General features: G+C 48.3%; 1 protein-coding gene across 4 annotated transcripts in view; it reads left to right on the plus strand.

Moving 5' to 3' along the window:
* Positions 1 to 111: 111 nt before the first annotated feature.
* Positions 112 to 19,736, plus strand: part of PODXL (podocalyxin like) — a 45,075-nt gene continuing 25,450 nt past the window's right edge. For 3 of the 4 annotated variants that reach the window (XM_042052410.1, XM_042052417.1, XM_042052437.1), the window contains exon 1: positions 113 to 234. In XM_042052410.1, the coding sequence (XP_041908344.1) occupies positions 189 to 234 (46 nt within the window). In that variant the 5' untranslated portion in view covers positions 113 to 188. Of the gene's footprint in view, positions 235 to 19,736 lie in introns of all 4 variants that reach the window. The other variant, XM_042052427.1, reaches the window with a different exon arrangement.

A 19,736-nucleotide genomic window follows, 5' to 3' on the forward strand; every position in this document is an offset into this window, starting at 1 on the left:
CGAGCCGGGGGCGGAGGCGGGGGCGGGCCGGGGCCGTTCTGCGCCTCCCCCGGCGGCGGGGGAAGGGGGGGCCCGTGGCCGGGGCCGGGGCCGGGGCCGGGGCCGGGGGAGGGAGGGAGGGCATCGCCCGCCCGCCCCGCCGGGACAGAGCGCCGGGAGCCGCTCCGGGACGGCCGCGCCGAGGCACCATGCGGGCTGCGGGGCTGCTGCCGCTGCTGCCGCTGCTGCTGCTCGGTGAGTGCCGCCTCCCGCCGCTTTCCGTGCCTTCCTGCCCGCTTCAAGCATCCCTCGCCCTCTCGCCGCGCTCCGCTTTTCCCGTTGCTATTGGCGAGTTTGGCGGAAAAGGAGCTGCGGGGCCGCCGGGCGCCCACCCGGCTCCTGCTTGCAGCTTATCGCGCCGCTTATCGGAACCCCGGGCACATCCAGCGCTCCGCGGCAGCGCAACTTGGGGCGCGGGAGCCGCAGTGCTGCTTCGTTCTGCGGCGGGATGAGCCCGACCCTCCGGCACTTCCCTCCCGCATCCCTCTCCTAAAGCCCCCGCTCGGGGCTTGGGGCTCTTGGGAGAGCGATGCGCGGAGCGTCGAGCCCCACACCCCGCTTTTGGGGTCCCATCGAGCAAGGGGGGACCTTGGGTTCGGCGTGGTGGGGCTGTTCTTGCCGCGGTCCAGCGCGCCAGGTGCTGCACCCATGGAGCGTGAGCCAGAGATGGCGCGGGAGGAGAGGGGGGAAAACTGCTGGAGACAGCAATTCCCTGCTGGAAGTTGATGGTGGAGTTGGGAAAAGGTTAAACTGGAGACTTAGGGATGTGTCGTGCTGGGGAGGTTTGGGAGAGGAAACAGTGCCTGGGGTCCTGTGGTAGTGTTGGGGTTCAGGGGTGATGGAGTGGGAGTTCTGGTTCTCTGGTGGGGTGTTTTGTCGGAGAAGTGGCCATAAACCACATGGAAAAGTATCAGGGAAAGGAAATGCACCGATTCTTTCCAGAGTGAATAAAGGTAGGGAGGAGTGGGGCATTTCTTCCGTGTAATCAGGGAAGGCGAGGGAGGTGCGAAATGAAAGTAAAATTTAAAAAAATAAAATAAAATAAAAATTTAAAAATAGAGTAAAATAAGAGAAGGTGAAATCCTGCTCCAACCCATGTGCCACAGAAGAGCCTCTGCAGAGCTGAATGTGCTTTTATTCAAGGTAACAAAAGCTGGGGGATGCTCCGGAGGTAAAAGCACAAGTGGAGGCAGGGCCCTGGGGATTTAACTCTGGGGTGAATTCCCAGAGGTCTGGTTGAAATCTCTGCCTGCTCTGTTTTCTTTCCTGTTCCTCTCAGGACTCACAGGGTTTGGTGGTGAGCAGGTGTTAACCCCCATCTGTCCCTGATGCCAACATGGGCTTTAAAAGAGATTTCTCTTCCCATTAAAACTCAGGAAGCCCTGAGCATCGTTAATATTGGCATAAAGTAGGAGCTGTTAATGCAATTCTTCTTGAGCTGGCCAGAATTTAGCTGAGTTTAGCTGACTTTGCCTGCTCAGAAGGTTTTGATCTGTTTTCCAAAATGAGGTGATAAATGCACTGGGATTGGACAAAACGGGCTGTTAGTTGGAGGATGGTGTTGGGAACCTGTTTCTCTAACACTCTGGAGTGATCCTATTACATCTTTCTCAGAAATTAATTGATTAAATCCTTCCAAATGGTGTTTTCTGCTATTCGTTGCTGCCCTTAAGTTTTGAAATAAGCTCCTTAGAGACGCTTTTATGTTGCTCCCTGGGTATTGGCAGCAGGATTTTCTTTCTTAGGGGCCAAGATCGGCATCCCTATTTGCTGAGTGTTTGGGCTCGGAGTCCCAGCAGTGCTTAACCCCAGGACTGGTATCTGCTGTGATCATCTGAGTTACTCAAAGCCTAAAATTCATCTTTTTTTTTTTTTTTCTTCCTCCTTAAATAAGAAGTTGGGTTTGTAAGTGAAACTGTAAGATTCGGGGTATCTTAAGAAATAGAGATTGGGATGGAGCCTGCATGATTTGCTGTGTTTAAATTGGATGTGGAATGAGAGTTGGGATTTCAGAGCTTGTTTTTGGATGGTGACAACCTCGGTGCGTGGGGCAAAGCAGAACCAGCCCAAGGTTGATGAAGTTTTTTGAAAGCAGCTCTCTGGGGTAGAGCAATTTCCCCTGAAATACTGACTTCCAGGCTTGTACATCCCAATCCCCTGATTCTGGAGAGATTCCCCTTTATATCTCTGCTTAAATCAGAGGAAAATCAGCCTCAGACAAGGTACAGCCAGTGTGTACAAAGAGAGATGCAGCAAATATGGCATTAGGCAAAAAACATCTTTAAATTCCACCAGCCAGAGAGAGGCTCAGAGTTACCCACTACAGCATCTTCACGGGATATTTTATTTTATTTTATTTTATTTTATTTTATTTTATTTTATCTATTGTTTCTCTAAGTTGCATCTCGTATTCCCACAGGGGATCTGATAGCAAAATTGCATCAGGAAGAGACAAACAATACTTTTTATTCTCAGGGGATTCAAAAGAGCCACAGCTCAAACCTGTCCTGGGGGCAAAAAAGGGCAGGAAGGGCTTTTACCAGAGATCAAGCACCCGGCTCAAGGCAAACCACGGATTGATGGGTTTGAAATCCTTGTTGCCAAAACACCGCTTTTCATTCCCAAAGCTGAATTCCCAGGGCATCTCCCTGGTACTGGGAGTTCTCTGGTACTGGGAGTTCGTGTTTGTCCAGGAGCTGTCAAAGATGTGCGTTTAAAAAAAAAAAAAAATGTATCCATTGAATACTAATCCTGACACGGGCAGGAGGAGGCAATTGGGGCCATGTCCCTAGGAGGAGGAAAAACATGTTTAACCAGAGGGTTTTAGAATCAGCATCAAAGCTGAGAGCTTCTTCTAATATATTTTGTCTCGGAGGAACTTTGATAAGATTTTTGCAACACTTTTGCCATTTTAGCAGCGCAATGTCTTCGCACAGACACAGTAACACTACCCCGGGGGCTGTTTGGGAGGCTTAATTAAAGAATTGTTTGCAAATCATTTGAAGATTCCTGGATGAAAGGAACTGGAACCATGCAATATACCGATTTAATTCCAGGGAGTTGCTCTAAAGGCTTGTGACGAGGGTGATCATTCATGCTGGTGTGACGGGAGACCGGCTGGAATTATCTGCCCTCAGCATTTCCAGGGAGGCTGGGGTTGCGCTTTGGTTATTATTTTCCCTATAAACCATGCATTTTCTCTCCCCATCTGCACTTCTAAAAGGTCTAAAGCCACCAGCATGAGTTCTGGGGTATTTCTGGGGACTCAGGGAGGTCAGTTACAGACAGTGAGTATCCCTCTGGCTGTGCAATGCCCCCCTGTTATCCTGGGGGTTTTATCACTCTACAACAGCAGAGAGGAGCTGTGGGGCTTAGATGCCCTAAATTTTGCCCCTTTATCCATGATGCTGCTCTGGGTGGCCCTTTTGCCCTGTCCCCAAGGACCCACCACAACCCCCAGAGCCCCCTGAAGCTCTGCAGGGCCAGGGAGGATGGGGTGAGTGGGGTTTTATCCTTACAGGGTGATGCTCTGTGGAGGTGAGACGCTGCTGTAACATCTGCCTGAGCTGCTCTGTGCTACGGGGGCTCAAACATCAAGCTCAGGTGCCTTCAGCAACTTCATCTCCAGGTGGTCCAGGTGGGATGAAGCCCATGGCAAACCCACCTGGGGATGTGCAGGAATTCCTCCCTCCCCGCTACTGAGCTGGTGGGGAGTGACACTTAAAAAAATGTGCAGGTTGTGAACCTGAATATCCAGCTGACTTCCAGTGTTGTTCCCAGCCTGACAGCACTCCTGCATGACCAAGAACCACCCTCAGCTCTGCCCAGAGCGGAACAGCACGAGAGGGTTTGAACTCTGCAGGAATCTGGGTGGCCCGGTCGGGTCCATTCCCCATGTGCAGGCATGTGAAATCTCACCAGCCCTCTCCAGAGCTTTCACATGCTCCTGCCAACTTCCTGCTCGAGAGCCTGTTTACGTGCTCAGCTCCTTCCACAACTGGCCCATCTCCACCTAAGGATGTTGTTTCTGAATTCTTGCAATGCCTGCCCTTTCCTTCACAGAGAGATCCTGAGCAAACCTTGCTCTTTTTTTTCCACTCTCTAAGCGATGCACGCAGTCATCTGGCATTTGTTGTTCTGCAGCTACCTGTGCTCTGCTCATTGCAGCCCCCAGGGCTTTGCCAAATACTCCACGTTGCAGAGAGCAGTTCCTTTGGGCTTGGAATTGCCAAAAAAAAAAATCCATCAAGTCTTTCTCTTGCAGTTTGTGAGACCACCCTGACTCTGCATGGGGGTCTTGCTGGTCCTTTGGGGATGTGCCACCCATCTTTCCCAAAAACCTCTCTGTCTGCCATTGGGGCTTAATAAAAAAAAAGTCCCTATTTTTTTTCCCTGAACTGCCTGGTGGGATGGTGTCCCACACCCCAGGGTGAGGGTGCTTCCTCCTGTGCTTCGTTATTTGGGAGGTTTGGGGACAGTTTCTCTGAGCTTTGTTGGGTTTTAACTGCTCTGATAATGTACTTGTTCGGCTGAAGCCTCATGGTGTTGTGCTCTGGGGATCCTTGAGGAAAACAAAGACCCACTCAAAACAAGCAGGAGGGATGTGCTCTGCCCATATCACAGCTCCAGAGGTGCCTAAGCACTGGGGCTATCCAAAAACCTGCTGATTTTTATGCTAAAAAGCCCTGTCTGGAAGGCAGACAGAGCTGGGGAGAATCAGATAATCTTCCTTGTTGCTGTACAAAAATCATATAAGATTTTTTTTCAGCTATGAACTGAAGAGGTGAAATGCTGTTTAAAGGACTGGCTGTGGTGGAATTTCTCTCTGTATTTTTCTTGTGTTTGGTGGAGAGACCGTGCAGTGAGTGGCGAGGGGTGGGGAGATTCTCTCAGGTGGGGCTGCTGCGGTACAAATAATATCGAGAAACGTTCAAAAATGTAGATGTGGTGCTTAGGGACACGGTTTAGTGGTGGACCTGGCATGTTAGCCATCAAATGATTCCATGATTCCATGGGCAGGGACACCTTCCACCATCCCAGGTTGCTCCAAGCGCTGTCCAACCTGGCTTTGGACACTTCCAGGGATCCAGGGGAAGCCACAGCTTCTCTGGGCAACCTGTGCCAGGCCTCACAGTAAACCTGAGGTTCCTTCAAGGGTGACTAAGCCTGTTTCAAACCTGCTGGCTTTGAATTGCAAAAAATGCTGGAAATGGTGATTATTTAGGGGAATCTTAGAAAATGGCAATAGTAACCTTACTGCTTTCAGGGGGTGCAGAGCTCTGTGGTGGCTTATTTGGGGTGACTTTTGGGGGTTACATGCCTATATCCACTGGATTTGAGCTGTTGTGTGTCTTAGAGCCAGCCTGTGGCACTGAATATTGCCGAAATCCATTGGGAACCAGAAAATGCCAGGATACCCTAAAGAGAAAAAAAACCCCTTTCTCCTTCAAGAGGTGAAACAAAGCTGCTCCAAACTCCACAAGCAGCGATATCCTTCATTGCTCATCTGCCTGTTGGGTCCCAGGTCTTGCTGATGGAAGTTTCATCACCACCAGATGTGCCTGTTTAGCAAATCTTTGCATCCCTGCAGCTCTGCATGTTGCAGGCACCTTTTCTGCCCCGTAAATAACGTGCGTCTCACGCCTCGCTTGGCCGCAGGCCAGGCGCTCTCAGCAGACACCGGTGACAGTTTGGTGACAAAGCATTGCAAGGACACAGGGAGAATTCAGACAACTTATTAAAGTCAGCTCAGTGTGATGTCTCAGCACCCAGCAGAGAGCGGGAGGGGGAAGGAACGGGGGTGAACGTTTTTTTTTGGGCGATGGGAATTCCAGCACTGCTGGAACTTCTACTTTTAGATGTGCAACCAGCAGAGGGAACAGGCCAGGCTGAGATTTAGTTTTCAGCAGGACTTCATTTGTGAATAATGTCCAGGACTCTGTGTCTTGGGGTTGGGTAGCAGCGGGAAGGGAATGGGATCTTCTTTGGACAAACTGAGACGACTGGACTTGAGGAGGAAGGGAAAGTTGGAAGTCACAGTGTGACTCTTCTGTGTTTTCTTCCCACTGAGGGACCCAGGGTAAGGCCATGCAGGTTCAGATATTTAACTAAGATACTTAAGGTTGAAGCTGTGTTATCCTTGAATCCACCTGCATCTGAAGGCAATCCAGATGTGTCTTGGGATGAGTTATCCAGTAGAGATGCTTGTTTCCATAAATGATCCCCAACATGGCCTGATGTCACACCAAAAATATCCAGGATCTGCCCCTGGAAACATTTATGTTGTGTAACACTGTCTGTACGTGCTTAAAAACATTTTAAAAATTTAGTTTCGGGATTTGGAAGAACTTCTTGCTGGTGGGTCAGGAGTGCACCCTAAGGGCTGCAAAATGAACAGGCAAATAAGAAGAACACGGTCCTTGGGCTTAAAAACCAAATCTGTGCTTGCTGTCAGGTGCAGGACAGATCCTTAGAAATAGGCAGAGATGGGATCTGCGTTAAAAGCTCCTCCAAAATTGAAAATGTAGTTTTTTTAATTTCTGAGTCAGTCCCATTTTAAATGTTGCTTTGAGGTCCGGTTCATATCCTTATCATCCTTCATAAAAATTGGATTAATCCAGTGGCTTTTTCTCTGTTTCACAGGCTCTGTGTGCAGGGAGCTTTGGTCTGAGGCCGCATGGCTGACGAGGGTGGTGAAAGGGGGAAGGAAGGTCATTTTGCAGTGGAAGAATAAGGCCTCGGTTATTAATGGCAAAGGCTGAAATGTTCTCTCTCAGCCTTAATTGATTTTGGCAAATTTAACTGGAGGAGGAGGAGGTAGAAATTGGCTTAGAAATTAAGCTCTGGTACCTAAATATGTATCAGATCTATTGTAGAGAAATGAGGAGACTGCCTTGTTAGGCATTTATTCTAAGTGGCTTCTGCTGGATACAGGCAAAGAGAAAAATACCCAATTTCTAACTTGGACAAAGGGGACTTGAAAGGCTCTTCAGAAAGGTTTGGAGAAACTCTGAAGGAGAAAGTCCTTCTTTGAAACCTAATAGCAAAGACCACTTTTTTTTTCCCCTCCTCCCTGGAGTCCAAAGGCAGGAGGGCAAGATAAGACATTCCGCCACGTAGGCAAATGGGGGGAAAAAAGGGAAAAGTTTAAATGATACTGCTGCAGGCTGTGGAGAGTGGAGAGCTCTCAGGGTGACTATTATGTGCTGCTTATCAAAATACCGTGAGCCCTGACTGTGAGAAAAAGCAGAGTATTTAAAGAGATGCTCTGTGCCAGCATGGATCTGGTTAGCAGTGATTTTACTGGAGTAACACCAAGTAACCAAGGTTCTTGAGATATATCTATATCCACATTAAATAAGCAGTAAAGTTGTCCTCATTGGACATTTCTAATTTATCAAGCAACAGAAGAAATGTTTAAAGCACAGGTAAGGGGAGAAAGTTTTCTGAGACAGTTACTAAGGAGCAGCCTCAAAGAGGGATGTGATTGCTCAACTCCGAACCAATATTCTCATCATGCATTTTTTCAGCCACCTCTCTGCTGGCAACCTGGTTTGGTTTAGGAGCCTAAATGAATAAAAATAACAAATAAACCAACAAGAATTTGTTCCCGTGGGTTTTTCTTGGAGAAAGTAGCAGCACTCAGTAAAAGCATAAAACAGCCTCCCCCAGTTTTATTTTCTTCTCTGTTTGTTTTTGCTTCTAATATTGGTCTCATTTTTAGATGGATCAGCCCCCTGATCTGGTTGGACACAATGCTAAGAAGTGTTTGTTCTCTCCACTGCCTCATTCTAAGGGCACACAAATCACAGCAACGCCGTAAACACCCCCAAAATCCTGTGTGACGACAAAAAGCTGTGATACCTGTGCTGCAAATGTGATGAACAAGCAATTCTGGGGCTCCCAAAAATCCTGATCCAACTGAGAGACAATCACAGAAAAATATAAGCAAAATGGGACAGGGCATCCCATCAGCTGTGAAGCCAGAAAGCAAAATTCACAGCCTTGAGCCCAAATTTCAAGCGTGCAGGAGTTAATCTCCCCATCACCTCTACTTTCCCAAGCCTCAGGGTCATTCCCATGCCAAAAAGCCAAGGAGAGATGCTGATCTCTTTGACATAAAGAATAAATTTTCCTGCCCCGTGCAGCATGTGGAATACTGTGGAAAAAGAAAGTTTAGAGATTAATGCAACACCCTATTAGAGACAATTATTTTGTTTCCTTAAAATTTTCCCAGATGTCTAAAAAAAGCCCTCAAGGCTCTCAGCCCATGTGATTTTTTGGGCTTCTAAGACAGTTTCTGCCCATGAATGGCACCAATAAATCCCCATTAACCGTATTTAAAAGGAGAATGATCTTTTTTTCTCATTAAAGCCTCGCAAAGGGTTCAAAACCTCATTTTACTGGCAGGGTGCTTTGATTTAAATTGATGTGGCTTAAATTATGAATTTTAATCACGACTTAAAATACGGAAGGAGAAAGTCATAATTTGAATGATTTGATTTTAATCATGTTTTTCATTTACAATTCATAGCTGTATCTCTTAAGCAGGGCTGAATCTCCTCATTGTAAAGCTTGGAGATTTACAGCCCACTCTTGCCTTTCAAGTGTGTTTTCTAACCGGGCTGGCACACTCTGAACATATTTGTTGAAGGAATTTTATAGCCTGAGACCTCTCTATTTTGATTTCTAATTTATGCATCTCTGGAGCCATCCTTGGTAATGATGAATAAAACTAATTTAGGGTTTATTGGTGGAAATCACTCTTTGCTTGTAGAGGAAATTTATGTTAAATTGACAAATGCAAAAGAGCATTTAAAATTCCTCTGAGATACATCAAATAACCGAGGACCTGGGGACCTTATGCAATAAACTTTTCAACAAACTTTTGAGTTTAGTGCTAAGCAACTCACTGAGCAAATCTGGAGCATCAATCTGTGATGGAGTTAGTGACTGAAATGAATTGTTCTGTGTCTCTCGAGGGTTTCAAATAAACGGGAGTCGCTCTCTTAAAATTCACTTTTACTGTTGAAAATGGGAGAGGAGACAATTTTATTTTTTGGCTGCCAGTTTCCAGTTGTTTTCGCAGCTTGGAATTAACTGTTGGTGGAGCAGCTGAATGCACCTCTCCTTGACCTGCAGAGGGAATTTCAGTGGATAGCTGAGGTTTTTGCACATAACTTTTGTCTGTCTGGCTATCCCATGCTGAATGTCTGGATACCCTGGACATCTGCCCATAGCGTGGGCAGAAAGCAATTAAAGAGAAGCAAAAATTAACAAGGCTTTCTTTAATTGACTGCCCTGTTTTTGTCTCACATCCAAATCCAGCCCCACTTAGTGTTGGAAAATCCGAGTTCCCCAAGTGCCACGGGTGTCCTGGTTGGCTTTAGTCTCACTGTAATGTATTCAATGGGTTTTTTGCTGCTAGATGATAAAATCTGGCCTCTCAAAAGTTAGGAAGAGATTTGGCCTTGATGGATTGTGGCCCATTCCCCTCATCCAGCCTGTTCTGATGTGTCCCCTTGCTGATCCAACATGAGAGCATTTTCTCCAGAAAGCTTGACAAATGAAACTTCTCTGTTTAAGGCAACAGTCACAGAGGGGAGAAGAAGAAGGAAAATAAAATAATCCTGTGGTGATTGTGGTTGCCACTCCTGCTGTCACTGCTTTGCACGAAGCCATTCCAGTGGAAGGGATGCCCCTGCTTCTGCTGCAACACATCAGTTTAGGCTGATAAAGGTCTCTGATAAGCTGCAGTCTGACCCAGCTCAAGGTGGAGCATGCACTAACAGACCCTGGGCAGGTCCCTGCAGCTCTCACTCTGCATTTCCTTAGCCCAAATCCCTCTCAGGCTCTTGGGAGGAGCAGCATCCCATGATGGCCATGCTCCTGAGAAGCTCTTCCATGGAGAGTGGTTCCTAAAACCTGGACAATAATTCACCATCTCACCCCAAACATTATTTTGTGGGGAGTTTTCCAGCCAGGAGAAGGTTGATAGTGGATGGGGTGGTGTTAAGCAATTCCTAATGAGGACGAGGGTGGACAACACATCCCCCACTGTCAGCTGCCGAGTGAAGGACAAAGCCTGTCACCCATCACTGTCCATGCTCTCCATTCTAGGTTTCTCCAAATCATGGCTTCAGTTGCTGGGGGTGATTAAGGGTAGCCGGTTTGGGGAAAAAAGCTTTTATTTTGGCAAAGGAAGTGGCACAAGAAGGGCAGAGTGGTGGGAGGGTGGTGAAAAGTGGACAAGTGAGGTTGGGTTGGTGGCAAGAGAGGTAGGAGATGTCATGATCAGCGTGTGCATTTATGAATGCCCTTTACAAAGGGTTAGAGAGGGAAACACAGGAGTCCAAACTGATGAGCTGAGAAAGGAAAAAGATGCTTTTCTTCTTTAAAAAATCCACCTGTTTGTGTGCTCCTATTATGCATCTGGTCACGGGTAGCTGACAGCTGCACTGGGTAAAATTTTGGGGGTTTAAAGGAGTTTGGGTGTCACAGGAAGACCCCAACGGAGCAGTGCTCTTCCTCCCTGATCATATCAGAAATGAAAATTCCAGCATCTTGTCACCATCCCTGATGGAGGCAAAGTGACCTGTCCTGCCAGCAGCTCCTGCTCCTGCAGGAGCCTCTGCACTTAATCCCTGGCCAGTGCAGAAGATTCCAGCATTGCAGGACATGCCATGGACAGTGGGATAGGCCTCGGGATGGGTACAGAGCCCCAGCACGATGGTTACTGGTGAGAAATTCATGGGGGTACTGTGTAGAGCAGGTTATTTTGGACCAGACCCAAAGCCAAGCTCTGGAGTGGTCCCACTGCGTACAACTCTGCACGTCTCAGCCGTGCTCTCACAGAGAAAAATCCCACTGCCAATCCTGATAAAATAGTGCAAGGAGGGAAAAAAAAGAAAAAGAAGTCAGGAAATCACCTAAAGAAGCTGCGTGTGCCTTGGGGGTTTGGTGGGGGGACAGCCACGCCGAAGGAATGCCGCTGTTTCGGGCCGTGTTTGTGTTTGAGCGGCAGGAGGAGGAGGAGGGTTGCAGCTCCACACTTTGTCTGCCGTGAGAGCCTTTTGCATGTCTGGTAGGATGGCTCCAATCTGATTAGAAAGGGTCTTGATTAGGAGGGGTCCTGATTAGGAGGGGGCTCGCTGTGGGGGCAGCAGCAACGATGGAGGTAAAGCTGCTTTCCCTGGGAGCAGCAGCCAGGGGATGCCCTGAGCCCAGCTGGCCTTTTGGGGAGGGTTCCCTTCTAATCCAGCTCAGGAGCAGTTTTGGGGCAGGGGTTTATCTCTGTCTTGGCTGGTCAGATTGGTACCCTGAGGTGCTGGAAGAGGAGTGTTGATAAAGTGGATGGGAGAGGAGGAGCTGCACAAGGAGTGCTCTGTGGGGGAATTGGCTTTGAAGCTGGGTTTTGGAGAGCGCTTTTGGGATTGCACTTTATTTATTTATTTGTTCCCATCCTGAAGGCTGACACTCCTCACAGTGAGGGGAAGGGTAAGAAAAGTGCAGTCCATGAGCTGTTCCTGCAAGGATTTCCACTCGGTCTGAGCAGACACATTCACCCCGCAGAGGGACAGCAGAGAGAATGGGCAGTAAGATTTTGTCTCTGCCCAAATCTGACAAGACCAGATGCTTGCAGCCTATGTCTGAAGTAATTAGAAGCATTCCCGCCACAGGAATTTCTTCCTTAGAGGAATTTTTTAGAAAGGAAATAGAGGGATTATTGAAGGAAATATTTCTTAGAATTTATTTCTCATGCTCTCAGATCTCTCAGCCCTTGTTTTAAGCACCAAGACTGCTCTTTGCTGAGATGGACCGTTGTGCCTGTGGGCAGATTTCCCATTTTTCTCCTCACAAAAGGCAAGAAATGGCTTGTTACAGGAACCTGGTGCCACCTGCACCTCTCAGGACTCCCCAAAGCCAAAGAGTTGCAAATTTTCCCAGCCTGTTCAACCTATGGCTACCGTCATGAAACTGCCAAGAGTGGGGAAAGGCATAGCCCTCTGCTTGATAATCTAGATTAGGAATAATTAATTTGTTTTGTAGTAATAAGGATCAGCTTTTGAATCTGCTTGGATTTGGATTTGAGCCATCTTCCCAGGGGTGAGGGTCTAACATCCAAATGTCCTGGTACTGTAACTCATCTCCATCACAGGTTTGTGCTGCCCTCCAAGCATCAGGGATTTGCTCCACATCTTGCTTTCCTCCAACACTTTTCTGCTCCTGTTTGGGAGAGCGGATTCCAGTCCTGCAGCAGCCCAGGACCTGGCCATCTGCTGCATCATCCACAGTCCCAAAATGCAGTGCCTGGATTCCAGCATGTGTCCTATTTATTTGGCAGCTCTGCTGTGCACAAACTTACTGGGCAAAGGACCTGGTGCTGTTGGTTTGCATCACTTGAGCATTTCAGCCTCTCGTCAGTGACGCTGTTGCCCACATTGAGAGGTCTGGGCACTGCAAGGGACTGGTGATGGACAAGGAGAGCAATTCAAGGCCAGGTTGAATGGGGCTCTGGTCTAGTGGGAGGTGTCCCTGCCCATGGCAGGAGGGCTGGAACGAGATGATCTTCAAGGTCCCTTCCAACCCAAACCATTCTGTGATTCTGTGATGATTCTGTGCCAGTACCAGGGGCACGAGCATGCCTGCACCACAGAGTAGTGTCTGCAGTACATAGGCTTGCAAGTTATCAATTATTTAAAGCAATCAGCTGCTAAGAATTTAAAGCAAACCACAATCAATTACAGAGAATTATCAATAAGAATTGCTAGAAGTCGTCTTTTGCTTTTGATGGCTCAGCTCTTTCTTGCCTCCATGGTCAGCTTGGGGCTTAATTTCTGAGTGGTGTCCAGCAGCATTTTGCGCAATTACAATTTCCAGAGACATCAGGAGGAGATGGGGCTCAGGGCAACGAGAGGGTATTTTTGCACAGCTGATGGTGCTTCTCCAAATGCACATTTGAAATCTGTGGGGGGATTTTTCAGCTGTCTCTTCTGCCTTGCTGTAATCAGGGATGCTGTTTTCAGGTAGTTTTGGCAGCAAAGCCATGCTTTGATTTGGCCAGGGATCACTTGCAGACATGCCAGGAATGTTCATGTAGCTGCAGCCTTCACCAGTGTAGGGGCTCCATCTCCACTGCCCAGCTCCAGGATTACAACCAGCAGCACCCACTGAATCCCAGTTCAGTGCCCACTCTCTCCTCTGCTCTGCTGATGGATTTCTGTGGGTTCCATATGTCCCCACCCTCTCCTCCCATCTCCAACCCCACCATGACTTCAGCTCAGCTTCCTGAAAGAAACGTCCAAGCTGACATGTCAGAGTTTTCCTGCTGAGCCCAAAGCGGGACCTGGTGTCTGTCATCCCAGGAGCAGAGGAACTGGGATATTATCAGCAAGCCCAGCCCCACAGCTCCCTCCCGTATCCAAAGCTGCCACTCACCTCTGTGGATCCCCTCCAAGCTGGGAACTCAACCTGGTGTTTACAGACCTGATGGCCTCTTTTAGGAGAAAGAGGAGGATGATAAACAGCAGGGAGGGGATGCAGCTCCTTCTTCCTTCCTGCTTCCTTTGCTCCTTTCCCTTGCCCTGCTGTGGCCTTCCCTGCCACACAACCTCCAGGCACTGCCCTGGAGAGAAGGGTTTTGATGGCAGGGAGATGTTTTGGTGACAGAGAGACACTTTGGTGGCAGGGAGATGTCAGCAAAGCCCTGAGCTTACAAGGTGACAGGGCCTGTTCCATCCAGACCATCCTGGGTGCAGTTGCTGTAAGCTTTGCTTTCCTCTAGATACCATTTAGGATTTTCCTCCCTGATCAGTGAATCTCTTCATGCTCAAACTCACTACCTGTCCAGGCAGTTTTTGGGGAGCAGAGTATGACCATTGTTGTGTGCTGTATTTTTTTCATATATTACTTTTTTTTTGCTGGGGTTTCTCAGCACACAACTGTGCCATTGAAACCTACTGAGCGCGAAGCGCTACAGCCCCAACCCGGTGACATCCCACAACTTCCCATGCTCTTCTGCTCAGCTGTAACCACGCAGGAATCTCACTCCTTGCTGGGCTGCTGGGTGGACAACATTGTTCCCCTATTGAGTCATTAACAATGAGGTCATTGGGCTGGAAAGACAATGTCATTCAGCAGCCAAGAACCCAGCTGGCTGATCCCCGTTGTGTCTCATCTCCTATGACAAAGCCACTTTTAATTGACTAATTAAAGCTTTTGCAGGCTCCATCTTGGAAGGGATGACCAAAATACGCATTGCTCTTTGTCAGTATTAAGTCAGGCCAGTTGGCTGATTAAGAAGCAAGACCTTTCTTCCTTCTCCACTTTGCTACTTGCTATGAAGCCCTAAATTCCTGGTCCTGGCAATGGGAAAACCTCCTCAGAGGATTCCTCAGAGATATCCCACCATGTGTGTGAGCTGCTTGAACAAGGACCCATGGACCTCAAGAGAACTCACCCAAAGCCCACTCAAGCCACTTTGGGATGGCCTCTCTGCATTACCATCAAAGCTTTTGTTGGACACTTGTTATTTTGGATTCTCAGCTCCTACAGGAATTTGATATTGCACCTAAACCTACGGCACTGGGGTGCTTTCCATACCCTATAGACCTTACAAGGACAATTTGGTCCACTGGCTGTGGGCCAAGGGCATTTTTCTTTCCATTTCTGGGCCATCTTTCCCTTTAGGCACTTTTGGGGTGGCACAGTGTAGGCAGAAAGCAGGGGAAGTCCAAGCACTGGCAAGAGATGTGCCCACAGTAAATCCCTGCTTGCCTTAGCTGAGTGCTCCCACACTGCCAGGACCCTCACCACTCTCTGAATGAAGATGTTTTGAGCCCTGAGACCAGTGGGCACTTGACATTTCTTGCTCTCATTGCCACTCTGAGGAATATCATCCTGAAAACAGTGAATAAATGTGCCCTGAGGGACTCCGCAAGACGAACACTGCTCAGTGCAGCTACGTTGCTGTTTCCATTAAACCCTCAGGGCTTTTTCTGCCTGCACTGTGATTGTCTCAAATCAGATTTATCTCCTCTTTGCTGCCCAGGCCCAGCTGAGCAGGAACGCTGGGTGTGTGTTTACCAGGGCCGGTGTCCCAGCCCTAAAGCACAGCAGCCGCTTCTTTTGAAGAACACACAAAGCAAGGAAGAGGAGCAATTGTTTGGGAGGAAGTTGAACCATAATGTGATAGACTCCCATGGGATTTACTATTAGTAATTATTTGTATTGCTCTGGCACCTGACCAAGGTTGGGGCCCCAGTTAGAAAGGTGCTGGATCAGCCAGTAAACGAAGACATCTCCTCTATACAAAATCTGTCCACTCTTGCAGGTAGAGATGGGGAAACTGGGGCAGGGAGAGGTTGACAAGTGTAACGAGGGTTGTTTTGGAGAGTTGTGGCTGAGCAAGGAGGTGAGCCAGCATACAGTGCTTACAGGAGCATCCTTCCTCTCTGGGGGTAAATCCTGGAACATGGAGTTGCAGAATGGTTTGGGTGGGAAGGGACTTTAAAGACCATCTCATTCCACCCCCCTGCCCTGGACAGGGATACCTTCCTCTGGACCAGGTTGCTGAAATCCCATCCAACCTGGCATTGGACACTTCCTCTACTTGTGCTGCTCCCAGTTCCACGTAAGAGGCCACTCGGTTACAAATATGCTGTGCTGGAGATTCCTGCACTGAGACAGCACTGGAAAGGGCAATTTCTCACTGTTTGTGCCTTTAATAAGTGATTTCTGTGACCATGTGTATTATTTTAAGGAGGGTCAGAGCAGGAGCTGTCGAAGAACACAAGTTCATCAAATGGAAACTGAGTCCCAGTGCTCCTGAAAAACAAAATCAAACAAACAAACAAACAAACAACAAAACAAAAAGCTAAAATGGATTTTTTTTTTCAGTAAAACTGACTGTTTCAGGAGAGTTAAGTAACGAGGCAACTACAAAATGACCAACAATAGAAGCTGATCAGATTACACAGGCCTGTAAAGCCAGATCGTCACTGGAGTCATTTGGTGGGAAAGAAACTCAGTGCCAGACAGTCTTTAAATAGTATTGAATAGGAGGGAGGGTTGGCTGTGTCCTTCCCTTCCGAGGCTCTCCCCACCTAAAGAATAGCACCGAGCCTCCTGCCAAGTCCAGCATGTCCAGTTCATGCCCGAAGGCTCCGCTCGCAGGCCCAGTTATACAAATATATATAGGTGCTCGTGCATGCACATGTGTATATATAGAGCTCCCAGTTATCCGGGAAGACCCCACCCTGAGGGAGGTGAGGGTGTGGAACTGGAGAAAAAATAAAAATGGTGGGACCCAAAATAGCACCAACACACAAAGGATTCCAAGGAAATGTGGAGCTCTCCTCACGGCATTGACAGGAAACCTCCGGGCTGCTGGCTCAGTAACCCTGGCTAGCCAAGGTCATGGGGGACTGATCACAGTGGAGGGATGGATCCTGACATCCATCTTCTGCAAAAATCATGGCATGAGGGGTGTGAGGTGGAAGCTTTTATGTCAGTGAAGATTTGCCGGTGTCCCAGATGTGCCTGCAGAGGAATCTGTCTCCAGAACAGCACTGAACAGTGAATATTTAACCAGGAATCACACAAAGTTTTACTTAGAGAGGCTGGGATGCCTGAGGAAGTCACCAGTGCCTCTTGGCTTCTATGTCACTTGGCATCACTTGTGTGTTTCACATCACCTTAGAGTGTCAGTGGACCAAAGATCACAGAATCACAAGATATCTCCAGCTGGAACAACCCACAAGGATTATCCAGTTCAAGACATTTCAGCTCATCCTCTTTGGGTCCATCCTGACCTGGTGGTGGGTGGTGTGTGAGATGGGCTGAGGGACACAATGTGACTCATGACCCCCAAAAAGTTTAAAAGTAAATTTGCTGGCTGGAGGGCGTAAATTTGGGCTGATTTGTGACTCATCAGAGGTTCTGGGAGCACAAAGGAGGGTGAGGCTCTGGGCCTTATCGTGTCCCCACCATCTCTTTTCCGCTGGTGCGTTCTGTCCTCGGGATAGGCAAGCAGTGTCTGAGTGCTGCCCTGAGCATGGCCCCGGCAGACTGGCAACCTCCGCACGACAACCGTGGTGACAGGAGCAGGCAGAGGCTGTTGCGTGAGGGCGATTCCTGCTGTAAATCTTCAGGGGAGGTGGAGAGGAAAGGGAGGTACAAGAAGCAGGGGACAATGTGTTGCAGTGCCACAGCAGCACTGTGTGCCAGCACAAACTGACCTCCCACTCACCCATCTCCATTTTTTCCCCTTGTACCAGAGCAGCCTGTTACCAGGCCGAGGTCTCCTTATTCTTTTGGGTTTAGGGTCTCTCCTCTTGTTTTCTGCCCCTTAGGGCTGTGGCTTGGACCTCCTGCACGCTGGGCCTGCAGCTTCAGCCTCCAGCTGGGGATGGCATCCTTGGTTTTGGTGGCACAAGTTTGGGCATTAGAACTCAGATGCTAATACCAGCTCTAATGCCTCTCCATGGCCTGGCTTTGTCAGGCTGTGAGGTCCCAGAGAAGCCAGTAGTCCCTCTTTGGGTTTGAGGTTGATCCTTTTTCTTCAGGAAGAGCCCCCACCACAAGAGAGGGAATATTTCCTCCCTTCCTCTTCCTCACTGCAAAAATTAGAGTGACACTCCCAAAAAGTGAGGAGAGATTCGGCTACACAACTAATCCACAGGAGTTCTGCTCCACGAGAGCCTTGTGGCCCTCATTGCCCACGGATAAAGTCTAGACAGGTCTCCGATGCACAGCACCCAACTTGAGTGACATTGGATGTGACAACTCTTCCCCGGTGCCGGCCAGCTGGCAGAGGTTCAGCTGGCAGGACGAGTAGCTCATGGCCAGCTCCATCCCTGCCTTGCTCAGCATGAACCCAAATATGGACCCAGCCAGCTGGAGAGGAGAGCAAGGCGAGGAATTTCATCCCCCATGCCACCTGACAAGTTGTAGGGTGCTCTCTCCACTGCCTTCTTGTGATCCTGCCTTTCTCTGTGGCAAAAACTGAGAAAAACTGAGTTCCAGGGAGATCTGATTGTGGCCTTTTTGTAGTTAAGGGGGCTTATAAGAAAGATAAGTGAACAAACTTATTAACAGAGTCCGTTGCAGTAGGATGAGGAATGATGGTTTTAAATTTAGATTAGATACAAGGAAGAGATTTTTGATAGGAGTGCTGAGATGCTGGCACAGCTCTTCCAGTGAAGCTGTGGATGCCCCAACACTGGAAATGTTCAAGACCAAGTTGGACCGGGCTCTGAGTAACCTGATCTAGTTGAAAATATCCCTGCTCATTGCAGTGGGGTTGGACAAGATTTTAAACATCTGTTTCAACCCAAACTAATCTATGATTCTATGATGTGACATCAAATCTGACATCAATCAGAGCTTTCCATGCCCAGGAATTAGGGCAACCTCAGCTGGGGAGGAAGTTGTGCCCCATCCCTAATGTTTGGTCAATGCAACATTTAGGAGCTTGTTCTTGTGGGGACCATCACCAGATTTCTCCTGAATTGTATTTCTTAAAGTGCATCAGCTCCCCATCATCAGCTTTGAGAGCTGAGGAGACTTTGATTTGATTTAACCTACTTCATTTAGGCTAAATTAAATAGAGACTGATTTAAAGCTGAACAAGAGTGGCCACCTGGTGGGTTGTGTGCACTTTGACTAATCCACTCTGAAATCATACCTCCTTTTAATTTTAGATTAATTTTTTCTGAGTACCCCTGTGTAGACAAGCCATCAGGCTGAATAAAGATCAGTTCCTGTCTCGTGGGCTCACGTCCTCACTCCTTCCCAAGCTGTCTGGAGTGAAGTCCTCCAGGAAAAGCCAGCAAGGGATGATTCATCTTTCTGGGGTGAAAAGCAGGGGGAGGAACTTTTCCTCTGTCTTAATGAATAAATCTGTGTCCTCAGACACCCTCGATGGTGAGTGGCAGGGCTGGAGAAAGGAGGTCAGGTCCCCAGGAGGGGCTGCTGCGATGTGACAGTTCAGCCCTCAAGAGCAAAGCTGATGCTTTGGCCAAGCAGCTCCTTGTGTTGGCTTCTCCAAAGGTCTCCTTCCCACCACCTTGCAGGCAGCTCCATAGCTCCTTAGTGCTGGAATCAGCTTATGGCCCAGCCCTCAACCCCAGGGAGAGGTGGTGAAGTTCCTCCAACCCTTCTTCCACCCTGGAGAGAGGTGGTGAAGCTGGGTGGGATCCTCATGTGGTCAAGGTGGAACCCCCAATCTGGCAGCCCCAGTCTTTAGGTCCTTCCCATGGACCTGAGATTCCTCTCCAAATTCAGACAGATCGAGACTTTGAACGTATTTGCCTTTTCTTAAAAAAAAAAAAGGCTTTTTTAGCACTTGTTCACAGACAAAAGCCTGAAAGACCATCTTAAAGACTTACAACACTGAAGAAAAATCCCAGATATTCAGTGTGTAACAAAGTTCCTTGTTCTTATGGTTTTCCTGTGGTTTTCAATGTTGTGTTGGTTCATCGCCACTGTTTTGGGGCAGAAGCACCTGGGTTTTACCTTGATATAGAGAGACTTTTCTGGTTCATCACTCAGTGTAAACCTTGAGTTTCTTCCAAAGTCCTGTGTGACTTTTGCAGAAATAGAGGGGTGTCAGGGCTAAATGTACCAGACATCGTGTCCTTCAGCCGATGGGTGATTGATGCTCGCTTGATACAGGCCACAAATGGTCCTTCAAAGCA

The sequence above is a fragment of the Corvus kubaryi genome, unplaced genomic scaffold (assembly GCF_017639235.1).
Source record: "Corvus kubaryi isolate FWS band 111438036 unplaced genomic scaffold, C.kubaryi_AGA036_p1.0 135, whole genome shotgun sequence".
Classification (NCBI taxonomy): Eukaryota; Metazoa; Chordata; class Aves; order Passeriformes; family Corvidae; genus Corvus; species Corvus kubaryi.